Here is a 24,445-nt window from a genome sequence, read left to right as displayed (position 1 = left end):
TTGTTCCCCAATGGCACCACACGACCCTTTGTTGACTTCAATGATTCTGGTATCAATTTGTGTGTACGTGTGTGTACGTGTGTGAGATTGGCTGTGTGAGTATGAGTGTATGTGTTGGAATGTGCATGATCTACACTGATTGAGAACATTCCAGTTCTAATAGAAGCCGGATGCTTTCCTGATCAAAGACCAGTTGGCCGGTATTGGTCATTAACATCACCTAATGGAATCCTCATTTCTACTGTAAAGCAAGGAGCCGTCATGACTGCTGCATTTGTGTAGAAAAGAGAGGAAGAGAGGACACAGAGGTGGATCCCTATGGAAGAACGGGAATTAAGCTTGGCGCCTCCTTTACTTACATTACTGAAATGGCATATATGAGGGTATATAAGCATTGTTTACATAGTTACCTAATGTAAAGTTAGTGATACCAGCCCAAATCATATTTAGCACGAATAATCCGTCCTTGATGTGACTAGTAGTTTACACAGTTTCCCTACAGTTTGAATTAATTAACCAATCAAAGTTCATTTAAAGCAGCACAATGTACTTTTGAACCCTTATACTGTTGTGTTATTGTATGTACATCATATTTTCAGGTCAAAAGTATCATTGTGTAGATCTTGAGCCACGCAAAAGTACCATCAATAATAATCACTATTACAGGTTTTTCAGGTTCAACAGTTAAACGGATAATAAGCAATACACTCAATCAAATGTTGTCTCATGGGTGTCATCGTGTGGAGGCTGTAATACATCAGCCTTCTTTGTAAAGCGGAGCGGTCCAAATGACAAAGTGAAGGCTGGAGAGGAAATATTCGAGTAGAAAAATCCACAGTGCCAGACTGCCGAGTCAGCTGGGCAGACACAGGATGTGAGTGGAATACACCTGCTGTTAGTCTGACAAACAGGGAGTCAACATTAGTGGAGCAAGCTGAGCACACTGCAGCCCAGGCCAGACGCAGATTAGTGTGTGTTGAATCTATTTTCATGTCTTGTAGTCCAAGGCCCAAGATATTCAAGGTGCTCACGCCGCAATGTTCAAACATTTGTTAACAATTAGCCTGGGCCGCAAAACTGACTTTTAACAAAACACGTGGCCTCCTTCCACCTCCTTCTTTCTCCCCTTTCCTTTCCTTTCCTTTCCTTTCCTTTCCTTTCCTTTTTTTTTTTTTTTTTTTTAAAGCAGTCCCGTTTCCAGTCCCTCCCTCTTTTCCAGTTTCTTTGTTCCTCTCTCCTCCCATCTCTCTCTCTCTCTCTCTCTCTCTCTCTCTCTCTCTCTCTCTCTCTCTCTCTCTCTCGCCCGCTCTGCCTCCCTCATGTTACATGGTTTCTGTCTGAGGAGTCTCAGTCTTCTCGGGCTCTGCAAAGGATGATGCCTCCGAGCAGCACGCAAGCACATGTGCAAACTTAAGGGCACACAGTTTTGTTGCTGTTGTTGCTATTTGTGCTGCTACTACATGAAGCTGAGTCCTAATTGATCACTTGACTGATTGACTCTATTAGATGCTTTTCTCTCGCTTGGTTGCTGTGGACGTTTTTTGGAACTCTGGGACTTTGGAACTCTGGAAACATTGTCACCTGGAAAATGTCACATGAATTGATCCACTGACACAATAAAGGAACAATTGTGTGCTATTTTCCATTCCTGGGCACTTAACTGTGTAGAAACAAACCATCCGGTGACGAGGACTGCAGCTTCATCATCATCATCATCACCCACAGCATCAACCTCAGCAAACTGGACAACAAGTTGTTTAACAAGGATTTTTGAGGGAGGAACCATGAAAGGTAACGTGAGAGTTTCACTCATCTCATCTCAGCTGATACCAAAGCTACGTTTCAGATCAAAACATTGTACTTTTAACAATGACAAACATGACTCGGTTAAAGATACGACTTGCTTTGCAGGTTAATTTTTTTGCATCCAACCTGAGGTCATAAGTTCTGGCTGCTGTCAGGTAACAAGCTTGTATCTCAGCTGTGTTTTCAGTTGATCCATTTCCATCCTGATGTTTTTTTCTAAAAATTCTTAACATTAACTTTGTAATGATATGGATTTTTATGATTTCATGAACATTTCTATCATTCCATCGCACAATCTGCAGAAGTGTGAAAGCCTGTGCACCTACAATGTAAAGAGATTCACTGATGATTCAAAAGCATGTGTCAGGTTCATGCACCAGGTATGTGGACATGTAGACATCAGCAGGTCGGAGTTGTTATGTAGTCAAGCACCTGTAAATGGCTCCGGCAACAAAATGTGGTCTGTTCTCAATCTTGGCAGTCTGGATCTTGAGAAAGTGCTGCTTTGTTGCTCTTGGATGTGAGACTCTGATTCGTCAGCTTTAAATCTCTATATGTGTGTGTGTGTGTGTGTGTGTGTGTGTGTGTGTGTGTGTGTGTGTGTGTGTGTGTGTGTGTGTGTGTGTGTATACACCACAAGCTTATTTCATAAAAACACAAAATGTTCTCTAGCCCCGCCAATCTGCTACAGATTGAGTTCATATCCTCTTTAAGGGTGCGGAGCTGAAAGCATAACATTTGAATTTGAGCTTTTTCACAACATGACATGAAAGCAGAGCTGCCATGTGGCTTTGGGAGCGGGCCGGTTCATGGTTCACTGACTTATACAGAGCTGCAGTGGTATGAGGAGTGTTAGATGGAGACAGAGATGGAAGGTTATGGTGGGAAAAAGAGAAAAGAGAGGATGAATGGGGAGGAGGGTGGAGGGGGCGAGGGAGGCAGAGATCCCACTAAGCTTGAAAATGTGTTGTTGACACATTTATTACTAGTATTTATTACTGTAGTGTTTCTGCACTGCATTTTCCAAAGACTGGATGCCAGTTTGTCCATTGCTATAACATCTATTTTCTTAGAATAACAGTTGATGAAGTATGAAACACAATCATAGGTATTCAATTTACTATTATATGAAACAGATACAAGCTACAAATCTTAGTATTTATCCAGCTACTGAATAGGAATTAATGCCAAAGTCTGCTACCTAGTGGAATGTAAGCAGGAATAACCAAATTTGGCCACTAGTCAGCAGAAAAACCTCCAAAATCAGCTGATAGACAAAAACGCCAAGTGAGAATCCTCTGCATGTGTTTTTGCACACGTTTTAGCAAACGGTGCCCCCAGGAGATACACAACAACATTAGCAACCCACTGGAATCGTATTTGTGTCCTTAAAATGCACGTAAGTTCAATATTAACTCCAATTTTTACTCTGTTGTGGTTCATACATCTGAGAAAAATACCCATAACTATTTGTTGTGCTAGCCGGCAGCTTTAACTAGTTGTTTGATGTTAGCACACTTAGCATTACAGTATAAAAGTCTTTATGAATCGGGTTTTGTTTGGATTTGTTTGTGTTATGTGAGTCACTAATTATTGTATGTGAAATGGTGCAATTTACTATTTGAATTGTCCATCTGCTTCTCTACATAACAAGTAAACGCTAACATTCAAGATCACAGTTAAAGATACATCAAGATGCAGCAAACACGAGTATATGTGGTAAATTCCAAAGTATCATTGAGAGCAAAGAACAGAAATCATCACATTAAGATGAAACTTGACTTGACCTACTTTGACCTTTTATGAACAGTTAGGGTTAATCAAAGGCAGCTTATATGTGGTAATCAAAGCATATTAGATACAATCAAGCTCATCCATGTAAGCACGTTATGTCTCTGCTCCTGCCAAACCCCCGGGGAGGGACGATACACTGAATTAACTTTCCCGTATACAGTACGGGACGGAGCCAGACTGTACAGGAGGTCCACTAATGTGGTTTCCAGGCTTTGCTGAGAGTGAGCTCAGCCCACCCAGACCAGAAGAAAACATGCTGCCTCATACATTCCTGTTGGGGGGGGGGGAGACTGGAAGGAGAGAGTAAGGGAGGAGAGAAGAGAAGAAGAGAGACAGAGAGAGGGAAAGGGGTGTATGAGAGACAGGTGCTTAATGAGGAGAGAGTGAGACAAAGGGGAGGGACAGAGAGCGAGGACTTAAGTGTGCATCTTGTTCTGCAGTTGTGTGTGGAATATCCTCTGAGATAGCAATCATGGGAAACTTTAAAAGTAAATAAAAACTATATTGTATACGCCCTTTGACCTCACTGCTCTGTAAATCTAACCAGTCACGTCTCCTCCGCTGTCTCAACCCTTTTCCGCCTGAGAAAACATGATGCATTTGTGGGATCTCGACTTTGGGAATCTCGCGTTTCACTGCCGAACCACAGTAAAGGAGCGTTCTCATGTAATGACTCGCCTGTAACTTCTTGCCTGGCTCTTTAGATCAACACATTCCGGGCATTTACTGCACATTCCAGTCAGAGGGCATCTAAATGAGCTTGCAAGTCAACTCACGGCTGGAGAGGGAGTCATTTTACTTTATGAGTTGTCGTCCAGAAATCCGCTCTGATGTGGAGCAGAGCCCATGTTCTGACTGCTTTCACTTAAAGCAGTCTTCTCTCAGGGGGATTGAGTGGCTAAAAAAAGCTTGGTGCTTTGTTGTCTGTGTTTGCATCTATTAAAGAGTCATACTACTTTTTTTTGCAGCGTTAAGTTCCTTATTAAGACATTTGTGCTATTGAGTTATAGATTTTAAGATGAATTTCGATTGGTTTTCATGCATTTTTGTATGCTATCAATGCAAAACAAGTCGAAATATATTAAAAAGCCCAGAAACAAGAATGCAGAGTTTTATTTTCCGACACGGTTTGCCATGAGATAAGCTTATCAAATGTTTGTTCTTTGGATTGGTTGTGATAAAACACATTCATTGGTCTCATCCTAGTTTCCCTTGCGTGTATTTGAATGCAAATTCCAAGCGACAATATCAGCACTTGATAATAGAATAATTGCAAAAGTGAGTCACCCTGATCTGTTGGCGTGATTCGGTGAGGTTAGAGGGCATCCAGGCTACTCCACTCACAGAGGATAAGGATTTTGCACAGTGCTCTGAGGGAGAGGGAGGAGGAGGGCGGGGTAGGGGTTCAGATTTCCAGAAGTCCAAAACCCCCTGAGAGGAACCACCACAGAGGAACCACAACCGTTGAGTGGTGCTGATGGTTAGCTACAGCGCAGCCCTGGCGCTGCGTTCAGAGACACCGAGGGCAAGGTCCGATGGTGAAAAAGACGGGGAGGGAGGAGGACTGATTGACTCCATGTGGCTGGCTGGAGCAACATCCTGTCTTACTGTGGGATTGTTATATTATTTTATACGTTGGGAGTCACATCTTGTATGTTTTAATCCTGCTTTTACTGAGCTGCTCGTTCTGAATTTGCTTCCCTCAGTCATGATCATTGGCCCTATACAGGTACTGTGTCCTTATGGAGCAGGTTAGAGACAATCAGAAATGTTTGGAAAAGCCGTGTAACATAATCACTGTGTCCTAGGCGTTTCTGTCTTCTGTCCCGTGTGTGTGTGTGTGTGTGTGTGTATGTGTGTGTGTGTGTGTGCTGTTTCGACTGGTGTTGCTGGACCTCATGTTTTCATAGGTGGGGTGGCTGGCCACTGTGCACCATCTGGACCAGAATCTTACATAATACACTGTATCCTACCTACAGTCACTCTCAGTTCACTGAAAGCCCGAAAGCTCGGACACATTTTTGCCAAAGCATGGGTTTTTTTTTTGGGGATGATTTTGATGTGAGCTGACTTCTTGTTGGAATCTTCCTGTTAGTGTTATAGTAATAATATCTGAGAGGTCCTTTATATTACCAGGTGTGTGTGTGTGTGTGTGTGTGTGTGTGTGTATGTGTGTGTGTGTGTGTGTGTGTGTGTGTGTGCAACCCAGGGGCCTCCAGATGTAAAACTACAAATAGACAAAAACAGATGTAAAAAGATGTAACTTCACATTTTCAAACTAATGTCCACCCTGATTTTAATCCAAGGTTCATGATACTCATTTATTTATCTTGCAGTCCAAAACAAATAATCCCATTGGACTGATATGATGTCATCACCCGAAACCAAACTGGTTCTCGATTAAAGCCTTTTTCAATTGTAGGTGTAGGTTGGAAGTCATGTGTCAGGCTGAGGACTTATCAATCAACCCTTGTGTTGCAGAGTGAGACTTTGAACATGAAGTAGATAGAGTGTTTTCTCCCATGTGGTTTTAGAGATTGAGGATAAAGGAGCATAAGACTTACAACAGATGTGTTGCATCACGAGGAGCTTCATCCAGACACACACACACATACACACACACACACACACACACACACACACACACACACACACACACACACACTCCTCATTCTCATGTTACTGAGTGAAAAACAGCTGACTTGTAAAAAGGAGCATGTGTGTGAATGTGTGCGTCAAAGTTAATTTTTTGTGCGGATTAATTCAGCTGCTCCTTTTGAATCTACAATACGTTAGGTCATGTTAAAAATGTTCGTTTTGGGCTCTGAAACGTATTCACATAAGAGCCAAGAGCCTTGTGAAACCATGAATAATGAATATCTTGGCATTTACATAATCTTAAACTTTTGACCTTGACAAAGCCCAGAAGCATCAGCTGTTCAAACGCACCAACGTAAAGTCAAATCCAGATGCTGTGTTATTTCTTTCCTTTCTTTGTCAGACTCCACCGTGGCTGCCAGCAACTTTATATTCAGTTGGGTAACCTTGACTTAGAGCAGAGTGGACAGTTTTGTCAAGGAATTGCGGCCTTTCCCAAAAAACTAAAAGCCCAGGTGTGAAAATAGGGAATTCTACAGCCGGGGCGCTCGCTTTTTCATACACTAATAATTCCTTACTTGTCTATGGAAATATGTCATTATCCTGATCAGATTACAGGTTTACTCAACTACTCACAAAGGGAATCTAACCCTGGTTTGTTGTGCTGTGATATTCCCACTCTTTCATTTGGAAATGTTAGGTTTAGTGTCAAAATACTGTATTATAATTGCATATCAGTGTATTCATAATGTTTCCAGTCTGTCATCCAGTCTGGTTAACTAACAGAACAATATCTGTCTATATTTAATTTCTTCTCAAAGACCTGTTATGTTATGGCTTTTTAAATGCAATGTTGTAAAGGATAACAGAGATTTTGGCCTTATGATGTCTATCCTTGCACTTTATTCCTCATTATTTGGACAATATTTCATTCAAACTTGTGTCACATTGAAGTAAATGATGCTTTTGTGCCTGTTTAATGTGTTTTATGTGCTCCGTCACAGTGCTGAAGCCAGTCAGACACTCAACAATCCAACTCCAGGCTTTTATTTTGTATTTGGCAGGCTGTCAGATGTCAGCTTACACACATCTGCCTGCTGACGTCGTAGTGATTATCGCCGGCGTACCCGACAACTCCTATTTCTCCGGGTTTAAGTACACGCTGGCGGTTTTTAGTGACATGTCTGTCAGAGCCGCTGTCACCCTGCAGTACTTCATTCAAACCCTCTGGAGTTGTTTCACCCTCAGTGTTTGTTTAGAGAAGTAAGGACGCAGAAATCCAAGCCAGTTGGTTCGGCGAACTCGTTGCGAGGGAGGTCTGGAATGATCTAAACACGATCCAGTGCAGTTTTTACAGGAACACACTGTTCCTTATCTGTTAAACAGGCTTTGAAAGGATACGCGTCCATGCGTCATTCCCTCTGAAGTTTGCAGATAACAGTTTGCAATAACAGCTTTGAGTTTAAATGAATGGCTCATGTAGACCGGAGTGTTCTTCTGTCCCGCAGAGACAAAAATGCAATTAGAATTTGACATGTACTTCTATCGTTTGACAAAAGGCGAATTGGAGGTGGGTAAAGTGCAGAATGCAAACTTTGAAAGCGTTTATCAGGCGTTTCTGCAGCTCAAAGCTACATTTGTTATAGGAATATTTGTTTTCCACGGCAAATGAATGTCAGATTTACCGCTGACAGAAAGAAACTTTCTATTGTTACTATGATTGATGTTAACTCAGTTCTTTTACCCCCTAAAGTTAGACAGCACAGCACATTTCACCTTAGAGCTAGTCTGAGGGGGGTTCACTTCCCTGCTGAATGAAAAGTAAAATTGCAAATTTGGGGGTTTTTAACTAGAAAAACACATTTTTCCCTCCACCACATTTCGACCCCCAAATCTGACTTTCACTGCTTTTGTGGTGAAATATTGCTCACATTATGCGGTATGAAACATAATCAAACCAGGGTGTAAGTTCGACAGTGTGTCCCGTGATTCAGACCAAACCAAATACGTTTAAACACCATTTAGTTGTTCCACGGTGCTTTTCTGCTTTTCCACGTCTGAACCGAGCTGACTGGAGGTGTAACCCGGCCGGGGCGTGTTGTCGTGCTGCAGTCAGATTGGCTCCGGCTCTGCTACGCGTGTGTGTGTGTGTTGGACAGGTTGACTTCCTCACTTACAGGAGACACTTTTTTTTTTTCCACAGAGGGAAAGAATCCGTGAGGAGAGGAAACGGCGGCATGGGTGGAGGAGAGAGAGAGGGAGAAAGAGAGAGAGATAGAGAGAGAGAGAGAGGTCAATGAGGATGAGGGTGGATGATGCTCATGGTGTGTTGGAAGCTGAAGCTGCCAGTAGAAAACAATGTACTGACATTAGAGTCTTTGAAATGGATCAATTTTCAAACCACAGGAGTCCAAAAAACTTCAAGGATTTTGTTTTGCCCACAGATGCTGATTGGCGAATGTCTCTGCTTTTCTTTCTCTCTGTCCTCCATCTCCACCTCCTCCTCCTCCTCCTCCTCCTCCTCTTCCTCCTCCTCCTCCTCCTCCCCCTCCTCCTCCTCCTCTGTTCTGTCTCTCTGTCCTCCCTCCATCATTATGTCAGCCTCAGTGTTTAGTGGCGCGCCTACGCAGACCTGACCTCAGCTGTTCCACCACATAAACACTCACCTCATCAGGCGTTCGCAGACTGTAAAGAGCACTTAGAAAGCCGCGTCTTCATCGCCAAAACAAACAGTCAGGTACCGAGGGATACAGCTTGGTTACATTGTTTCATTTTCTGCATTTTCTTTCGAAACATCGAAACATAATCAATAACCAAGTCCCAGTCACTTATTGGAAGATGGAATGGTAGTTATTGGCTCAGTCTTCATAGTTAAGGGGCTCTTAAGGCACAAAAAAGTGAAAAATCCTTATGCAGCATCATTCAAAACATCTTATCTGTCAGCTCATCAGTCAACTCTGCAGGATTTCCACACACATAACTCATTTAATCCCCGTGAGCGACCATAATGTGCGTAAACGTAGCTCTCTTCCCTCTCAGCTGATGAAGTGGTTCACCACAGGATTGATCCATAACGGACGTTCCGGTTTCAGACATTTTGGCTTCGGAAACTGAATCCAAACCGAACAAACGTTCACTTACAATGGAGGAAACCAACAAATACTGTTTTTGTCTTGTTGTTTCTCAGCTTTAGCTTCCATAAAGACGACAAAACAACAATCTAATCATTTAACATTTAAAATCGCTACCGCAGATTCCACATGACCTGGCAACTTCCACACCAATCAGCAGGGAAATCTCACACACACACACACACACACACACACACACACACACACACACACACACACATGTTTGAAAGCTTGCAAACAGTGCCATAGTCTGGAAATGATCTTTAAAGTCAAACATTTGTTGTTGTTGTTGTTGTTGTTGTTGTTGTTGTTTTGTTTACGTAATGTTTGACTTGTCTGACAACCCAGTGGCCCTGTTTGCTCAAAAGCTCTGCGGAAGCCTGGCAGAGTGGATGATTATGTATCATTTCTAATGCAAACGTTGTTCCATGTAGTCAGCAATGTAGCAAACTGGTTTCCTGTATATATGTGTGTGTGTGTGTCTGCGTGTGTGTGTATTCCCATTTCTTTCCATTAGAAACAGTCTGGGTTGTGGTTCTTTGCAGAGTTTTAGTCCCTGAAACTCCCACAGCACCTCCAGGTGTAGGATTGGGTACCGGGTTTGGGTGGTGTGTCAATTCCAGCTAGAGTGCGATGACAACATCCTCACACACATTACAGTTACACCACAGAGTCAACACACACACACACACACACACACAGCCAGACACTGTTCTCATTGCCGCTATGGGCTGTTTTTCAGCAGAACAAAAACATGTCTCTTTTTTTTTGACGGTGTTATTAAGTGTGTTTTTTTTCCCGATGTAAGAACCACATCCACCCTCAGCACACAGCAGAGCCTGGAGATCACGGGTGTCGTGTTCTACGGCCTCGGCTGCTGCTGCTGCTGCTGTGGGGGGATTGTGGGACGGCTGGTTCTGAACGATTTATGACAAAAGTAATAAAAGTTGTCAGTGGCTCCACCAGAATGAGGATGTGTGGGTTTGAGTCACCTAAAGAAGCACTGACACTCCATTTTTGTCCCCCTCCCCTCTTTTGTTCGTCCTCAGACAGCTATGGCGGATACGAGAACCAACTTTTCAAAGGTAACAATCAAGTTAATACTCTAAACTAACATCTGATCGATTATAGTCACTTTGTTTTGCCCTCATATGCCACCAATTATGCAAACTATTTGTCTCCATGTATGAACACATGCATGATGGGAAGCAACAAAGCAACCATCAGAGAAATTGTTGATTGTATTGATGTTACAAGATCAAATTCCAGTGATATAAGACAAATTTAAATCATATCATTGAATGGAACTAGAAAAACTCTACACATTTCTTTCATTCCAAGCATTGAAAAAGTTTCAAAAGCACAAAATGAAAGAGTGTGTAGAGGTTCGACTTCCATCGTCATCAAATTGACTCCTTTATTTCCCCTCATCTTGTTTTCCAGAGGAGGACCTCACGGGCGAGGAAGAGGAAATGCCTTCGTTTCGAGGTGACACATTAGACGCACGCACACATCTGCACGCACATGAGAGCATCTGCATGTGGATTTGTTTGGAAATGAAACAACGCGCCCCTCTCAGGCCATGTACAGCCGTGTGTGTGTGTGTGTATATGCAGAGTTTACACACCAACGCATTTAAAAAGTGTAACTGTTTGCATGTGTGTTTGTTGCCAGTCTGCGTGTGTCTTTGTACATCTGCCATGACAGCTTTGTTATGCGTGAGATGCACATCTGCGCCACATTTCCCCCCACTTTCAGCCTCTCATTCATAATCCCGTGACCTCTAAGTTAGCTGCCAAAGGCTCTGTGAGGCTCTGAGGTGGCATCTGAAGTGTGTTACTATTATCTAAGAGGCTCAACCTGACATTTATTTAGGTACGACACAGAAGCCACATCAAACAAAGGGGCACACACACACACACACACACACACACACACACACACACACACACCCGCCTTGCCATGTTCCGTCTCATCTGATTTTCCAGCTTTTTTTTTTCTTTGTGCGATCCTTTCTCGAGTCTCGCAAGACAAGACACGAGGATTCACTCCTGCCCAATCCGCTGTCTTTCAGGCCGTTCCAGAGGGGGCTGTGTGAAGTGCCAGCAGGGTCATTCGCTCCAGCTGGCTGTCAAAGTCCTGTATGGATTTGTTGCGCTCCTCGTCATCACTGTGGCGGTGCTGGCCTCGCTCGGTGAGTCGGCTCGACCCCGTGTTTCACTCCACAGATAACATCCTCCCTCTACCATCACGGATTCAGATCATCTGCTCCTGATCTGAATCCAGCCATGTGTTTCTGAACAAGGCGTGGCTTAACTTGCCCATCTTTATAGCATGTGGTCAGTCTGACATAAAACAATGTGTGTGTGTGTGTGTTTGTGTGTTTAAACATCCGTTTTGAGCATGAACCTTATGGTGTTTGCTATTCTGGTTTCTTTCTTGTAATGACTTCACTAAATGACTGCAACAGCAAAGAAATAGCAGACGGAGACTCTAAATGTTTACATGTTTCCTTTTTTGAGCCATTCCATCTTGGTTAAGGTTGAAGACTATGTTCAGTTTGGTTCTGAGGTCAGAGTGGACACGCAGAGGATCAGGGCTGGGTGCTGTGTAACATGGCATCAGTGTTTGTTTGTGTGTGTGTGTGTGTGTATGAGAGAAGCTGTCCTGCTCACATATTTGGTCCTATTACCATTTAAATATGCTTTATGTGTCCAAAAGTAAGCATGGCGTGGTCAAAGCACACACTCAGGATACCGTGCGTTTGTGTGTGTGTGTGTGTGCCTTAATAAACCATCCATTTAAATCCCAAAGATGACCTGAGTGTAAGCCAGGGTCCCGTGTGCCACATTTCTCCTGACAGCTGCTCTGCACCAACACATGTTTTTCATATTAAAGTTGCTTGTTATTGGGGTTTGGAAGCTGTAAATCTTTACCTTTTAGTACGGCTCAGGGACCTCAGAGGAGCCAGTGAGCTCTGATAGAATGATGTCAAATCCCACGGCACACACACACACACACACACACACACACACACACATGCATACACACACACATGTACAGAAGCCTAATTAAATCCAGTTTGGATCTGGAACAGCGTGCACACATCAACATTTCCCGTTTCTTTCTACATGTAGAGGAAAGAAGTCTACATGTGTGTTAACGTGTGGACATGATGTGCAGGTGTGCAGAGGTAGATACACACATTCACCCTGCAGGCACAAGAGTACAATTATGTGATATTTTAGAACATTCTTGCAATTCATAAATCCATTTTATACACTGATCATCAGGAAAAAGTGGGAAAATGTACAAACACACACACACACACACACACACACACACACACACACACACACACACACAGCTGTGGCAAATGTTATGGTCAGCAGAGGAACACACTGCATACAATTATCAAACATGAACAAATATGGAATCAGAATCAAACATTTGCCGTACACATGTGTGTTTTACAGAATGTAGAGAGGGCATGTCGTCTTTTCCGCCGCAGCCATGTTTCATATGAGCGTCCCGGCTGCTGACACAGAGGAGCAGGTGGTGTGTGTGTGTGTGTGTGTGTGTGTGTGTGCATGTGCACAGAATGCATGTGGAAGCATTTATCAGAAGAATACAGAACAGATCCGTATTTAATCTCCTGAGTCAGGGGGTGAGGATGCTCCGAGGCCTCTGCAAACACACACACACACACACACACACACACACCATCTACTCTTACACTCTCTCTCCGCGTGTGTCTCTCTAAAACACACACGGATTGTAAGTAATGTTGTTGCTCTCTTGGGGAAAGGCATGTAGGAGGAGCAAACCAGGGTCCAGCTGCTGGGACCATCATTTATCAGTGTTTTGGTTACGTTTGTAAGCTTATAAAAACTTTACGTGTTCTCTTGTCAGGGCCTTTAAGTTACAGCCTCTCATTCGCGCTCCATTAAATACTTCCTGTTTCCTGTTAACGGCGAGGTTCTGCTGATGTGTTTTGTTGTTTTGTTACGAATAATACTTTTCTCCTTCAAGTCTCCTTCCTAATTATGTTTTGTGCTGTATGATGCATGATTTTGTGGAGCTTTTTGAAGACATTTTCAGTATTTTTGTGCAGTTTTTGGCTCCTTTCTTGTTATTTTTAGCCTATTTGAGGCTTCCATGTGTATGAGAGTGTAACAAAAACATACAACGGGGTGCCATTGTCTATTTTCTTTGACTGCATAATGGATCTCCCAGCGCAGTAGAATGTTTACCCACCAATCAATCACTCCTAATCATCTTCATTATACATGTTAGCATGTGTCAGGATGGCCGAGCGGTCTAAGGCGCTGCGTTCAGGTCGCAGTCTCCTCTGGAGGCGTGGGTTCGAATCCCACTTCTGACAGTATCTTTGAAGCGTTTTTATCTCATCTCATCTCATCGCTCTGTGTCTGCAGTGTACAGGAAGGTGGACAATCTGTCTGAGGAAGAGTCACGCTACCACACCAAGATCAACAGCGTTCAGCAAGGACTAGAAGGTAAAGATGCTCCATGAACTCAAAACATGTGTATTAGACTAATTTACTTAAAAAAAGTTTCCTCACAGATCTACACACGGTTCCAAAATACTTCAAGCATGTGAACATAAAGTACAGTTACAGATTGAAAATGTGAGTTCCTGAAGTGATTTTTGGACCTTTGAAAGTTTTAATTTATTCCTAAAAGGTTCTTTAAGGCAGCGTGAGGAATGTATGTTTATGTGCTGTGTATGTAGCAAGTTTTTAAGGTCATTTATTACACTTGTATATACAAATGGTATATATACACCAGTGACACCAGCAAAATAAGTACTATCTCACCAACAAGCTGCCAACTGTAAGGAATAGGCCTCAGCAGATGTGTCTGCTCTCTCTTTGAGCAGCTGCTGGCGTGTTGCCATCTGCTGAGAAGCTATGAGGGCCAAAAAGTGACCGACGCCCATGCAGAGCTGCAGAGTTAACACGGCATGACTTGGGTTGTTTTGGAGCAAAAGTGGTCGTTCATTGAAATATTCAGAAAAAAGTAGAAACCTGTTATAATCACAGAATTGCAGGGTTGTTTCGTACCACCAGGGGGCCACGGATTATAGTCATCATACAGGTTGAGAACCGCAGTTGCTGACAATCATTTCTCCCCTTATTCTCCCTCTCTCTCCCTCTCTCTCTCTCTCTCTCTCTCTCTCTCTCTCTCTCTCTCTCTCTCTCTCTCTCTCTCTCTCCCTCCCTGTGTCAGATCTGAGCTCGACCTCCAACTGTTCGGGCTGTCTGGATGTGACCCTGTACAGCGAGGAGATCAGCAGGCTGAAAAAAGAGTTTGAAGACATCCAGAGAATGATTCTGAATCAGGAGCAGGTACGCCTCACTCCCTCTCTCTCTCTCTCTCTCTCTCTCTCCCTCTCTCTCTCTCTCTCTCTCTTGCTGGTCCCCACAGTACACGTGTAGCTGGATGAGCCTGTGGTTTGGACGTTCTCCCCTCTATCTTCATTTCCATCCATTATTTCCTCCTTCTCTTAGGAAATTACACAACACTGTAATATTCCAAATCCGGGAATTTTCCTACTGAAACTATCTTCAAATTACACATTCCTTATGCCAGAACATTCTTTCTCCTCTGTATCTTTCCATCTTTTGTCCCTCATTCAATTCACCCCAGGTACTAGATCAGGCCTCGCAGACCCAGGACACACTTAAGGCCACTAGCAGCCGGCTGACGCGTGACGTGCAAAACCACATCGTGTCGATCAAGCTTCTCAATCAGTCACTGGAGCGATATTTGGGTCAGGTGGAGGGCTGGAAGGACGTGATCGAGGAAACCGAGGAGAAAATGAAGACTCTGACAGAGGATCAGTACGACCTGAAAGCCACGACGCAGCAGGTTAACATCACCGTGGCACTCAGGTGAGACCAAGGAGGGGACAGGAGACAAGATGGACCTCACATAGTCCCCGTTGTTCACCATACATACGTCCTCTACTTCCCAGTAATATGTGGATAGACGCCCTGCAGAGGAAGTCAGACGAGGAGACTATGGTCCTGCAGAAGCTGACTAGCGACTGGCAGAACTACAGTCGGGTTCTCAGCGCCATCAAATCCAACACCAGCAGCACGACGCAGAGCATGCGCGTCCTCCACAGCGGCATTCTGGCAGCACATCAGAGAATCAGCATGTCCACTGAGGTTTACTATGACCTCACTCAGCAGGTAACTGTGTGTGTGTGACTCATACAGTGATTATGCTTGGCTCAAAATGCATTAAAGGTCTTGATTAGTCTCATGGCAACATACTATTTTACATAACAAAGCTTAGGATTACAAACTCTTCAGTCTGTTCGATATAGAGCCTCATTGATTGAATCCTTGTGGGCTTTCTGTCTGTGTGTGTATTCTCCAGGTGATGAACCTACAGATGCAGCTTGACAACGTGACCTCTTTCATGGACGAACACGAGGAGAACATGCACGACCTTCAGTATCATTCCAGGTGAACGACTGCACACATCCACCGGTATAAACAAATGTGTAGACGCCCTTCGTTGTAACCCTCCTCTCTTCTTCTTCAGGTACTACGAGAACCGCACAGGTGAGCGTTTCTCCGCTTTGGAAGGCCGCTTGAACTCCATCGAGATGGAGATCGACACGATCTCCTCCAGCATCAACGCCACGGTTGTCCACGTCCAGAGTATGTACAAGTACATCAACGTGGAGAGTTCGTCCTGCCAGAGCCGCCTGGGGAGACACACGGAGGATCTACAGGTAGGAACCACACAAGTCCTGTAAAAGATGAGAAGATCTTCTGTTCCTGTTCTTCTTCTCTTCTCCGTCCTCACACTCTCCTCGTCTCCTTTCCGCAGAACATGAACAACACGGTCTTGCTGCTCCTCCACCTAGCTGACACTCTACGACAGCAGTACATGTTGTTAAACGTGCGTCTGGATGTGGATGTCAGGAACTTGTCCATGGTGATGGAGGAGTTGAAGCTAGTGGACACACACCACACGCATCTTATCAAGAACTTTACTATAGTGAAAGGTACTTTGAGATGTAACAAAATAATACTAAGCTAAGAGAAGTTATACTGTATCTGGTCACGTCACCTCTCCATTTTCTTTCTACAGGTGCTCCTGGACCACCGGGAGCCAAAGGGAACCGGGGCGAGACTGGTACAAAAGGACCTTTCGGACTGTCTGGGAGCAAAGGTGACAGAGGCCCTTCTGGTGGTCGTGGCTTCCCTGGAGAGAGGGGCCTTCCTGGACCCAAGGGAGCACTGGGTGAACAAGGCCCCAGCGGTGTCAGAGGGGCAATAGGGATCAAAGGAGCCAAAGGGTCTCTTGGTATACCAGGCCCAGGGGGTCCGAGGGGCCAGAAAGGTGACATGGGCCGCGAGGGTAAAGATGGAATTCCAGGACCCAAGGGGCCCTCAGGGATCCAGGGCCAGGCAGGACTACCAGGTCTAACTGGACCACAAGGAGCGAGGGGAAAACCAGGGCCATTGGGGCCACATGGACCACCAGGAACTCCCGGACCTCCCGGACTTCCTGGCTTGGCGTGCCACAGCGTCACACAAGAGCATGCAAGAACTGTGACACCTGGCGCCGGCTCAAAGAGGCAGTAGAGAGACGGAGCGATGAAAAGAGGCAGACAGGGTCGAAACAGAAAAGGAGAGAGATTTTATGATGTACAAACAAGGAGGAAGACAAGGAACTCTTAGTCCATATCTGTGGGATTGCTCCAGACAATGCAAGGTCATCAAGGTCATCATAAAGGGGGATAGAACACAGACCTGCAACCACAGAACGGAACTGAACTTTTCCTCCTTTTGTAATTTGATTTTCAGTAGAAAGAGAGTATCTGCGCCACAAATGGACGTTTGGACAATTGAGTAAGGTGGTATATGAAGCAAAATACCTATATACAATATAGTGAGTCTTATATGTGCTCTTCATGGGTCTTCTCTGTCATAAAAGGGGAAAGTGGAATGATGCGTTGATGTGTTTGGGAATGCCGGAGTTTTGTACAGTTTGAATTCTGAAATGTTTCAATTGAGTTGGGCCGAACCATTCAGCTTTGGCCTTCAAACTATCACACCAAACACCATCAGATCAGTCAGAGTTGGTGCTTTTCATGTTTTAGCATCTAATGTCAGATACTATGTACCACATATACTGTAATGAAGATCAGAAAGAGTTCATAAGCCAGTTTCTGTAGAGAATCCTTCCTTCCATTGTTGAATTTTTGATTGTTTTGCAATATTTGAGGTTGTTGCTGAACCACCAAGACGTCACAGGGTTTAATAATAAGTGAGGGCAGATTGCCACAGATGTAGAATCATGAAGTGGTACAATCCACTCTAGACCAGCTGGATACTCTAGTCCCATTCTGAACTGGTTTATATTCCTGTGTTACTTTCTAATATCTTTGCTTTACATTATACTCACTTTGGCACATGCTTTTCTGATGGATGGCACTTTATTGCATTTTAAAGTGTAGAAATGAGTCTGTTTTATGTCTTTCTTTTCGTTTTAACTCAATGTGGCTTTTCAGAGCAGGAACTCTGAAGACTTTCTAGAATTTACTGGACAAAAACGTTCATTTTTTACGAACTCTCAAGAACTAAATCTGAATCTACGGCCTTTCGGTTTCCACTTCCAGTCGTTTTTTAATTGCTTCACCAAACATGTTTTCCTTCACACTAATGTGTTAATGGCATGGAATGAAGAAAATGATGTGTAATTCTCGTCGACACCCATGTCTGTGAAAACAATAAGGTATCAAGGCCCCAAGGCAAAACATACAAATGGAGCGTGTAAGTGTTATAGTCGAGGGAGAAAAGAAAGAAAAACACCAAAGCAGCAGTTAAAGTTTTATTCGGCAACAGTAGTAGTTTGCTATTTTAGGATATTGATACGCATACGATCCACGTGTAAACATGATTGTTTGTATGTCAAGAAAGTCCAAAATGGAGAAATATTTTTGTAAACCTGTGTTGTTATGAAATGCGACTGGCTTGCATCGAACTTCAATAAATGCTGTTAAACCTCATCCTGGTCTAGATCCTACTGTGCCTCCAGAACATGCTGCTATTGTTTCATTGTGGTGGAAAGGGAGCCGTTTTGTTCTTTAATACAAAACACATGCAAGCCCCTCCCTTTAGATATTTGTGGTCTGCTGCCACTGAACTCAGCGATGTCGGATTGTTTAGATTTACCGTCTGTTTCGTTGACATTTACAAAAAATGTGCTAATAGTGCAGTTCGTAGGACACAGGCGCACAAAACAGTGAAGTACAGTAAAAGGTGTAGATGTTCAAACATGTCTGTGTTTTAAACGGGGAAGTAACATCTTTGATAGGCCGCAAATCACATAAACAATCATTAATCACGGTTCGCCATAATTCATATCCGTATGAGAATGATTTGGCGTCGGCGCTCTGTGATGACGCCGGTTTATGGCGATGTGTTGCGGGGGAAAAGCGATCACAGCTTCCCTGCAGAAGGCTGTGGCGACAGGCCTGATCTCCTGCTGAAAGCTGTTTTCGCAGGGTTCCTCCTCCCTCCTGGGTTGCTCTGTGTGGGGAACATGACAGGCCTCTTGAGATGTAAGGAACTTGATCTCCAACAAAAACTTCCTCCAAGAATCCACCCAAATCCCTTACTCCTTCCGTCCCATGACTGCTAGTTAGGAACATGGAACATTTTATTCTAAATCACTCTGTCTTTGCACCTCCAAGAAAGAGAAGCTTGAAATTCTAGTTTTTGATCTATGAAGCGGTGAAACACGCTTGAGATGAAATCCAGGATAAATCTAATACATCTTATTTTCACCGTTCCCCGCTAAATTCTTTTTTTTCTTTTCTTCTTTATTCAAAGGACACACTGTTTTCACTCAATTTAGTTAAGAAAATAAAGAGAGACCTCCAGTGGTGTGACAGAATTGGCAAAAGGGAACAAAACAAAGGAAAGAAGGGAAGAAAGACGAGAGAAGAACAGTGAAGAACAGCGCAGAAGCAGCAGCGACGAACTAGTTAGTTAGTTGCGTAGTTAGGAGAGTCAATACTGCATCTAATCAAGGGACCAATGGGCTGCTAATGACGCTCTGTGTCTGGTGAATGCGTAGGTAGGCAATAGCCACCGAGAGCATCCACACCCACCTGCAGACAAATTCTTAATGGTTCACAGGTGTGGCATCGTAAATCAGTGGGGCTTCTGCTAACCTGAGCACTTTGAGGGCTCAGTGTTACAGATGTCACCGCATTTAGCCGCAGAAAGACACAGTAGAGCAAAACGAGCACTTTAACAGTCGGCGCTTTGTTTTGTTTGTATTGTTTGTTGGAGCTTGCATCCGTTGTGTTGCCACTATCCTGAAAAAGATTGGAAGAGTGGGAATACTTTGAACTGCATCCTTCAAATAAGGTAAATACAAGATAGGTCATTAGAAAAACACTTTCAGGTGATTAACTTTGCACATTGATGCTTTCTATTTTCATCTGTGCTTCATCTGATAGATAACAATGTCCTGTTTTCTGTACTGGAGCGTCGCTGGGCTCAGCATGAGAACACTCAACAGGATTGTGTCAACAGCTAGAGAAACAGGGATAAGATAGAGAAAGCGTCAGGAATCATTTAAACACAGAATGACAACAACTGGTCATTAACAAAATATTTTTTTAACATGATAAATTGTTTTATCTTTACTTGCCAACATCAGCCCAGAGGGAAGAGCCATCCTGATGAATTTTATTATAAACATGGGTGCGGAAACATTCCATTCCAATACTTTATAATAGAGGGAAAGTGGCAAAAAGACAAAATTATAGCACTACTTCGCCTGTGTCTTATCAACATTGTCTCTCTTGTCTCATGAGAATAAATACAGCCAAAATACATTTAATATGAAATGTGTTAGGCGAGGAATTTGCTCCGTAGCAGTGTGTTGACACAATGTTCAAACATATCTGGAAGATGGTAACTGACAGCATTTGTTGTGGTCTTGAACGCCTCTGCAGAATGTGGACAGCTCAATGTTTTGTTACCCTGCAGTCTCTTGCACAAATAATACACATTTAGAGTTTGATGGGTGGATATGATTAAGCAACTTACACACACATGGTTAGGATCAGGGAGTAGATCGTGGTCACTTCCTGTACAGTCAGGACTCAGAATCAAGGTTAGGGTTCAGTTCATTCGGAATTTACTTTTGACATCATCTGAAACTTAACATATTTGATCACTGTGTATTTCCATTTCTAAGGGCCTTAACAACATTCTAATCTTTCATATTTTCAGTAATAAGCAATGATTTTTGTCTCGGATTAGTCGCTTAGTCACTCACTCAGTCAGGTTGAGGTTCACGGGAGTATCATGGGAAACTAGGCCTGTTGAACTTGGCAAGATTTACTCGTGAATTTTGGTTTGGCTTGTTCGCGACTCGCCCCCACTCGGTTACACCAACAGTTACTGGGCCTATTACAGCAGCTGGGTATTATTCTAAAACACACTCCCACCTAACACACCAATTCTAATCAAGAGTTACTACGAAATGAAAAACCTCACAATTACTTAGCGTCAACTTTTGGTCACTAAGAAAAAGCAGCTGTGTTTTTCATTCTTACCGCCCAAGCTGGGTCGAGTTTACCCAGCGGGCTTTTGACAAAAGTTTCATTAACCCACTGGTGGCATATTTTTTGTCAAACTCTAGTAGCTGAAGTAATCCATCAACTGGCATAAGAACAGCAAGAGAGAGAGATTGAAAAACACACCTCTTTCCTACGTCAAAAGGAGGTGTGAGGAGTGTGAGAGGAGGGCATGGCGTAGGAGCTCAGCCAGGAGCAAAAACCCAGCGGCCAGATGTGCATTCTGGAACCTCTGCCAGAATCCACTTTCCCAGGTGGAATACATTTCACCATCACATACGCGTTTAACTTACAGCCACACTACCACTACAGCTCCCAGTGAAGAATTCCACTGGTGTAGCGACGGGGCGTGTGCTCTCTGATGTCACATTAAAACTGCCCTCCTCCCCCCTTCTCCCTCCAAAGTCATTAATGACCAGGATGTAACACCTCTCTCCCTCACCGCACATGTACGCTTGAGGGCTGATTGGCTGTAAAGTGGATTGAGTAGCTGTGAGGTTTTGGTTTGTTATCTAACACGCCCCCACAGGCTCCATGCTTTTTTTGCTGACTCAGCACACATGATGTCACACCAGTGCGGTTTTGGAATGAATTCAGGAGTGATTTCTGTTAATGCGACTGGGCGGCTTCTGCTGAGACCCCCTGCAAGGTTCGAGTGTGTGAGGTGCCATTAGACATGTCAAATGGTGATTGATGGGATTTTCTGCCTCAGATTACATACGTAATGACATCATCTGTAACATCTCCTGCATGATGTTATATTCTAACCCAGGAAATGTGAAAATACTTCAGTGGAGAGAAAATGAATTATTTGACTGTATGCTGTATTTACCCAGCTTTCCTGTCACACTGATTCCGAGGAGCAGGTTGTGTGTGACCTCACCCATCATGACATCGGATCTGCCTGGAGGCGGAGGTGGAGGAAGAGAGAGAGAGAGAGAGAGAGAGCTCAGTATTGGTTTGACAGGCCCCCAAAGAGCTCATTACGTAAACAGCTGTGTAAGCATACTCTGCCTTTAGCTCTGGCACATATAGCCAGATGTGTGTGTGTGTGTGTGTGTGTGTGAGAGAGAGAGAGAGAGAGAGAGAGAGAGAGAGAGAGGGGGAATCACACCTGCTGCACTGTGCATGGAGTGAGTCAGCATGTATTGCATTACACTATGATATAAAGAAATAAGCAGGAATGAGCAATTTTTTGCCGACTGACAGTTCTGAAAGGCGAACAAGCTCCAACGACCTAAATACGTAAAGCGTTGATTGCCTGAAAGTGTGTCTCCTAGTTGCCATGGACACGCCTAAACAGAAAGCCAACATGTCTGTGATTGAGTAGTCGATCACAAACAGGTTGACAGGTCACAAATGTCAAACATGGACACAGTGGCTGCAGGTTTGGAGCCTGATGGAAGCACCAGTTTGGTTCGGATCATTCTGGACCTCTTATCTCACAAGCCAAAACCGTTGCCTGGCAACAACGTGCACAACCAACATTACAGTTGATTTTACCTTACATTTGTATCCTGGACGTCTCAATCCTCCACCTCATCCTCCACCTGTCCACCAGCTGACCCACACACACACACACACACACACACACACACACACCTGCTCCCCATTTCCTCCATAGCCTCTGTGTGTGTTTACAACAATTCCCTATACAAATGGAAAATGTATGGCGATGGAAATACAACTGGTTACAAATGGAGCTCGTATCGTGCACATGTGTCACGCACACGCATGTACAACACACAGCTGCATGTTGAGTCATTGAGTCCTCGCCAGGATACAAATCCACCATAACCTGGAAAAACGGCCAGGCTTCTTCCTTCCAGACGCTCCGAAGCAAAGTTGTTTGAATAGCTAGCATAACATGTAACGGAGACTGAAGTCAAGTATTATCTGTTTGTTTTGGTTTTGGATGACAGCTGAGGTTTATTGTGTTGTTGTGTAACCACGCGTTTGAGCTGCACTTACTCTCTGGCGCTGAACCTTTTTATTTTTATCGATGTCTTGTTTTTGGCGCGTTGATGTCACCCGATCGCGTCTTTGCTGGAATCGTGGACGGAACCCTTTAAGCTAGTTTCAGTTTTAAGACACTGATGTTGAAGGGGATTGAATGTGAGAAGATAAAAGCTGCTCTCAGAAACAGAAGTCGGATAATGATATGTTATCCACAACTTATCCAATTGGCAAACGTCTTTTTTCTTTAGCTTTAAAGCTGTAAACACTGTTGCAACAAACACGGTTTAGAACAAACCATCCAATTCCACAGGCAGGGCTACTTTTCTATAATGGTTTTGGATTGTTTTGAAAGGGTTTTTTTTTTGTCATCCGATCCCTCCTTTTTGCAACATAAATAGTTTTGTTTATGGACTCCAGTTGCCTCTTTCTCTCTCTTCTGTTCTCTTCTTTTTTCTCCGGCTTTGACAAACAACCAATTTGGGGCTAAATTGCTCTGAAGCTGTGGGTTGTGGATATCGTCAGAGTAATTTAGCACTGAGATGATGGTGGTCTTGTGGTGGGCTGGTTGATTTCTTATTTATTTTTTAATTCTAATTTTCTCCCCCCCCCCTTTCTGCTCTGGTATTTCACAAAACAGGCACTTGGGTTAGAGGAGTCGGAGCCATGCAGGAGCCACATGGCAGACAGCTGTGGAGGCTTGTTGAGGACGAGGGGATGAGCCGTGACAGTTTCTCCACATTAAAAAGCAGCAATGCGTTTACTGAAGGTAAAGCATCACTCTCTCACTCTTTCTATGCTTGATTTCTACAAAACTCATCACTTGGCTCTTCCGTGATGTCCCCAATCATTCCAACATAGGAAGAAACAACACAATTCTCCACGCGATCTCGCTCCAGCTTCAGCTTTGGCCCGATCGAGCCTCCGATAATTTTTCCTCTCAAATCCTTTCAGCGCTTCCAAATGTCACCGCACATAATATTAAGTTCATTAATGCCAGAACTGGAGCGGAGCCAGTGCCTCCTCTGTGTGCAACTGAACTGAGGCAGAAGCAGCAGCAGCAGCAGCAGCAGTATAATAGTGAGCCATGTGTTTCCAATAAGAGGGAATTTAAATCTTCAACAAACACTCAGCCTTGCAAACACAAAGCATCAAAATGCACGTAAGTAGTACAGAATTACAAAAGAGCCAGATTCAAATCCCGATTTTTGTCAGGAGTTGGTGGAGGTAAACACATTCACCATAAGTTTACTATGAGTCAGAATTTCCTTAATAAAGCTTTAAAATGGGGAGCTGTATCCTGTCACAAATCGGAGCTGTTTGGAGTAAATAGATCCATTCACACGTAACGATTACCATGGGGACCAGATTACGCCAAAGCTCTAAATGCGACAGGCCCTTGAGTCGCCATAGCAGCTGTACAGCCGTGGGTTTGCAGGAGTCGGGGGGTCTCACGCGGCAACCAGAGATAATTATGGGGATGTTTATAATGTCCTTGCCTGAAACGAACAAACAT

The 24,445-nt window shown here is 43.8% G+C and overlaps 1 protein-coding gene and 1 non-coding gene across 2 annotated transcripts; both read left to right on the top strand.

The window, feature by feature from the left end:
- The first annotated feature begins 1,348 nt into the window (after positions 1-1,348).
- scara3 (scavenger receptor class A, member 3) lies at positions 1,349-18,384 on the top strand. The gene is made up of 12 exons (XM_076166910.1): positions 1,349-1,791; positions 10,379-10,414; positions 10,773-10,817; positions 11,404-11,523; positions 13,766-13,846; positions 14,580-14,698; positions 15,000-15,244; positions 15,328-15,547; positions 15,738-15,826; positions 15,906-16,098; positions 16,197-16,374; positions 16,461-18,384. The coding sequence occupies exons 1-12, from the start codon at positions 1,785-1,787 to the stop codon at positions 16,955-16,957; spliced, it is 1,830 nt and encodes a 609-aa protein (XP_076023025.1). The 5' UTR covers positions 1,349-1,784; the 3' UTR covers positions 16,958-18,384.
- trnal-cag (transfer RNA leucine (anticodon CAG)) lies at positions 13,631-13,713 on the top strand. Its single transcript has one exon. It is a non-coding gene; the product is annotated as a tRNA-Leu (tRNA).
- Positions 18,385-24,445: the final 6,061 nt, after the last annotated feature.

Source organism: Genypterus blacodes, unplaced genomic scaffold (genome assembly GCF_046128005.1).
Source record: "Genypterus blacodes isolate CSIRO-AG114 ecotype Tasmania unplaced genomic scaffold, CSIRO-AGI_Gbla_v1 ptg000013l_1, whole genome shotgun sequence".
Lineage (NCBI taxonomy): Eukaryota > Metazoa > Chordata > Actinopteri > Ophidiiformes > Ophidiidae > Genypterus > Genypterus blacodes.
The sequence above is the reverse complement of the archived record's forward strand: the minus strand, read 5'-3'. Positions and strand labels throughout refer to the sequence as shown.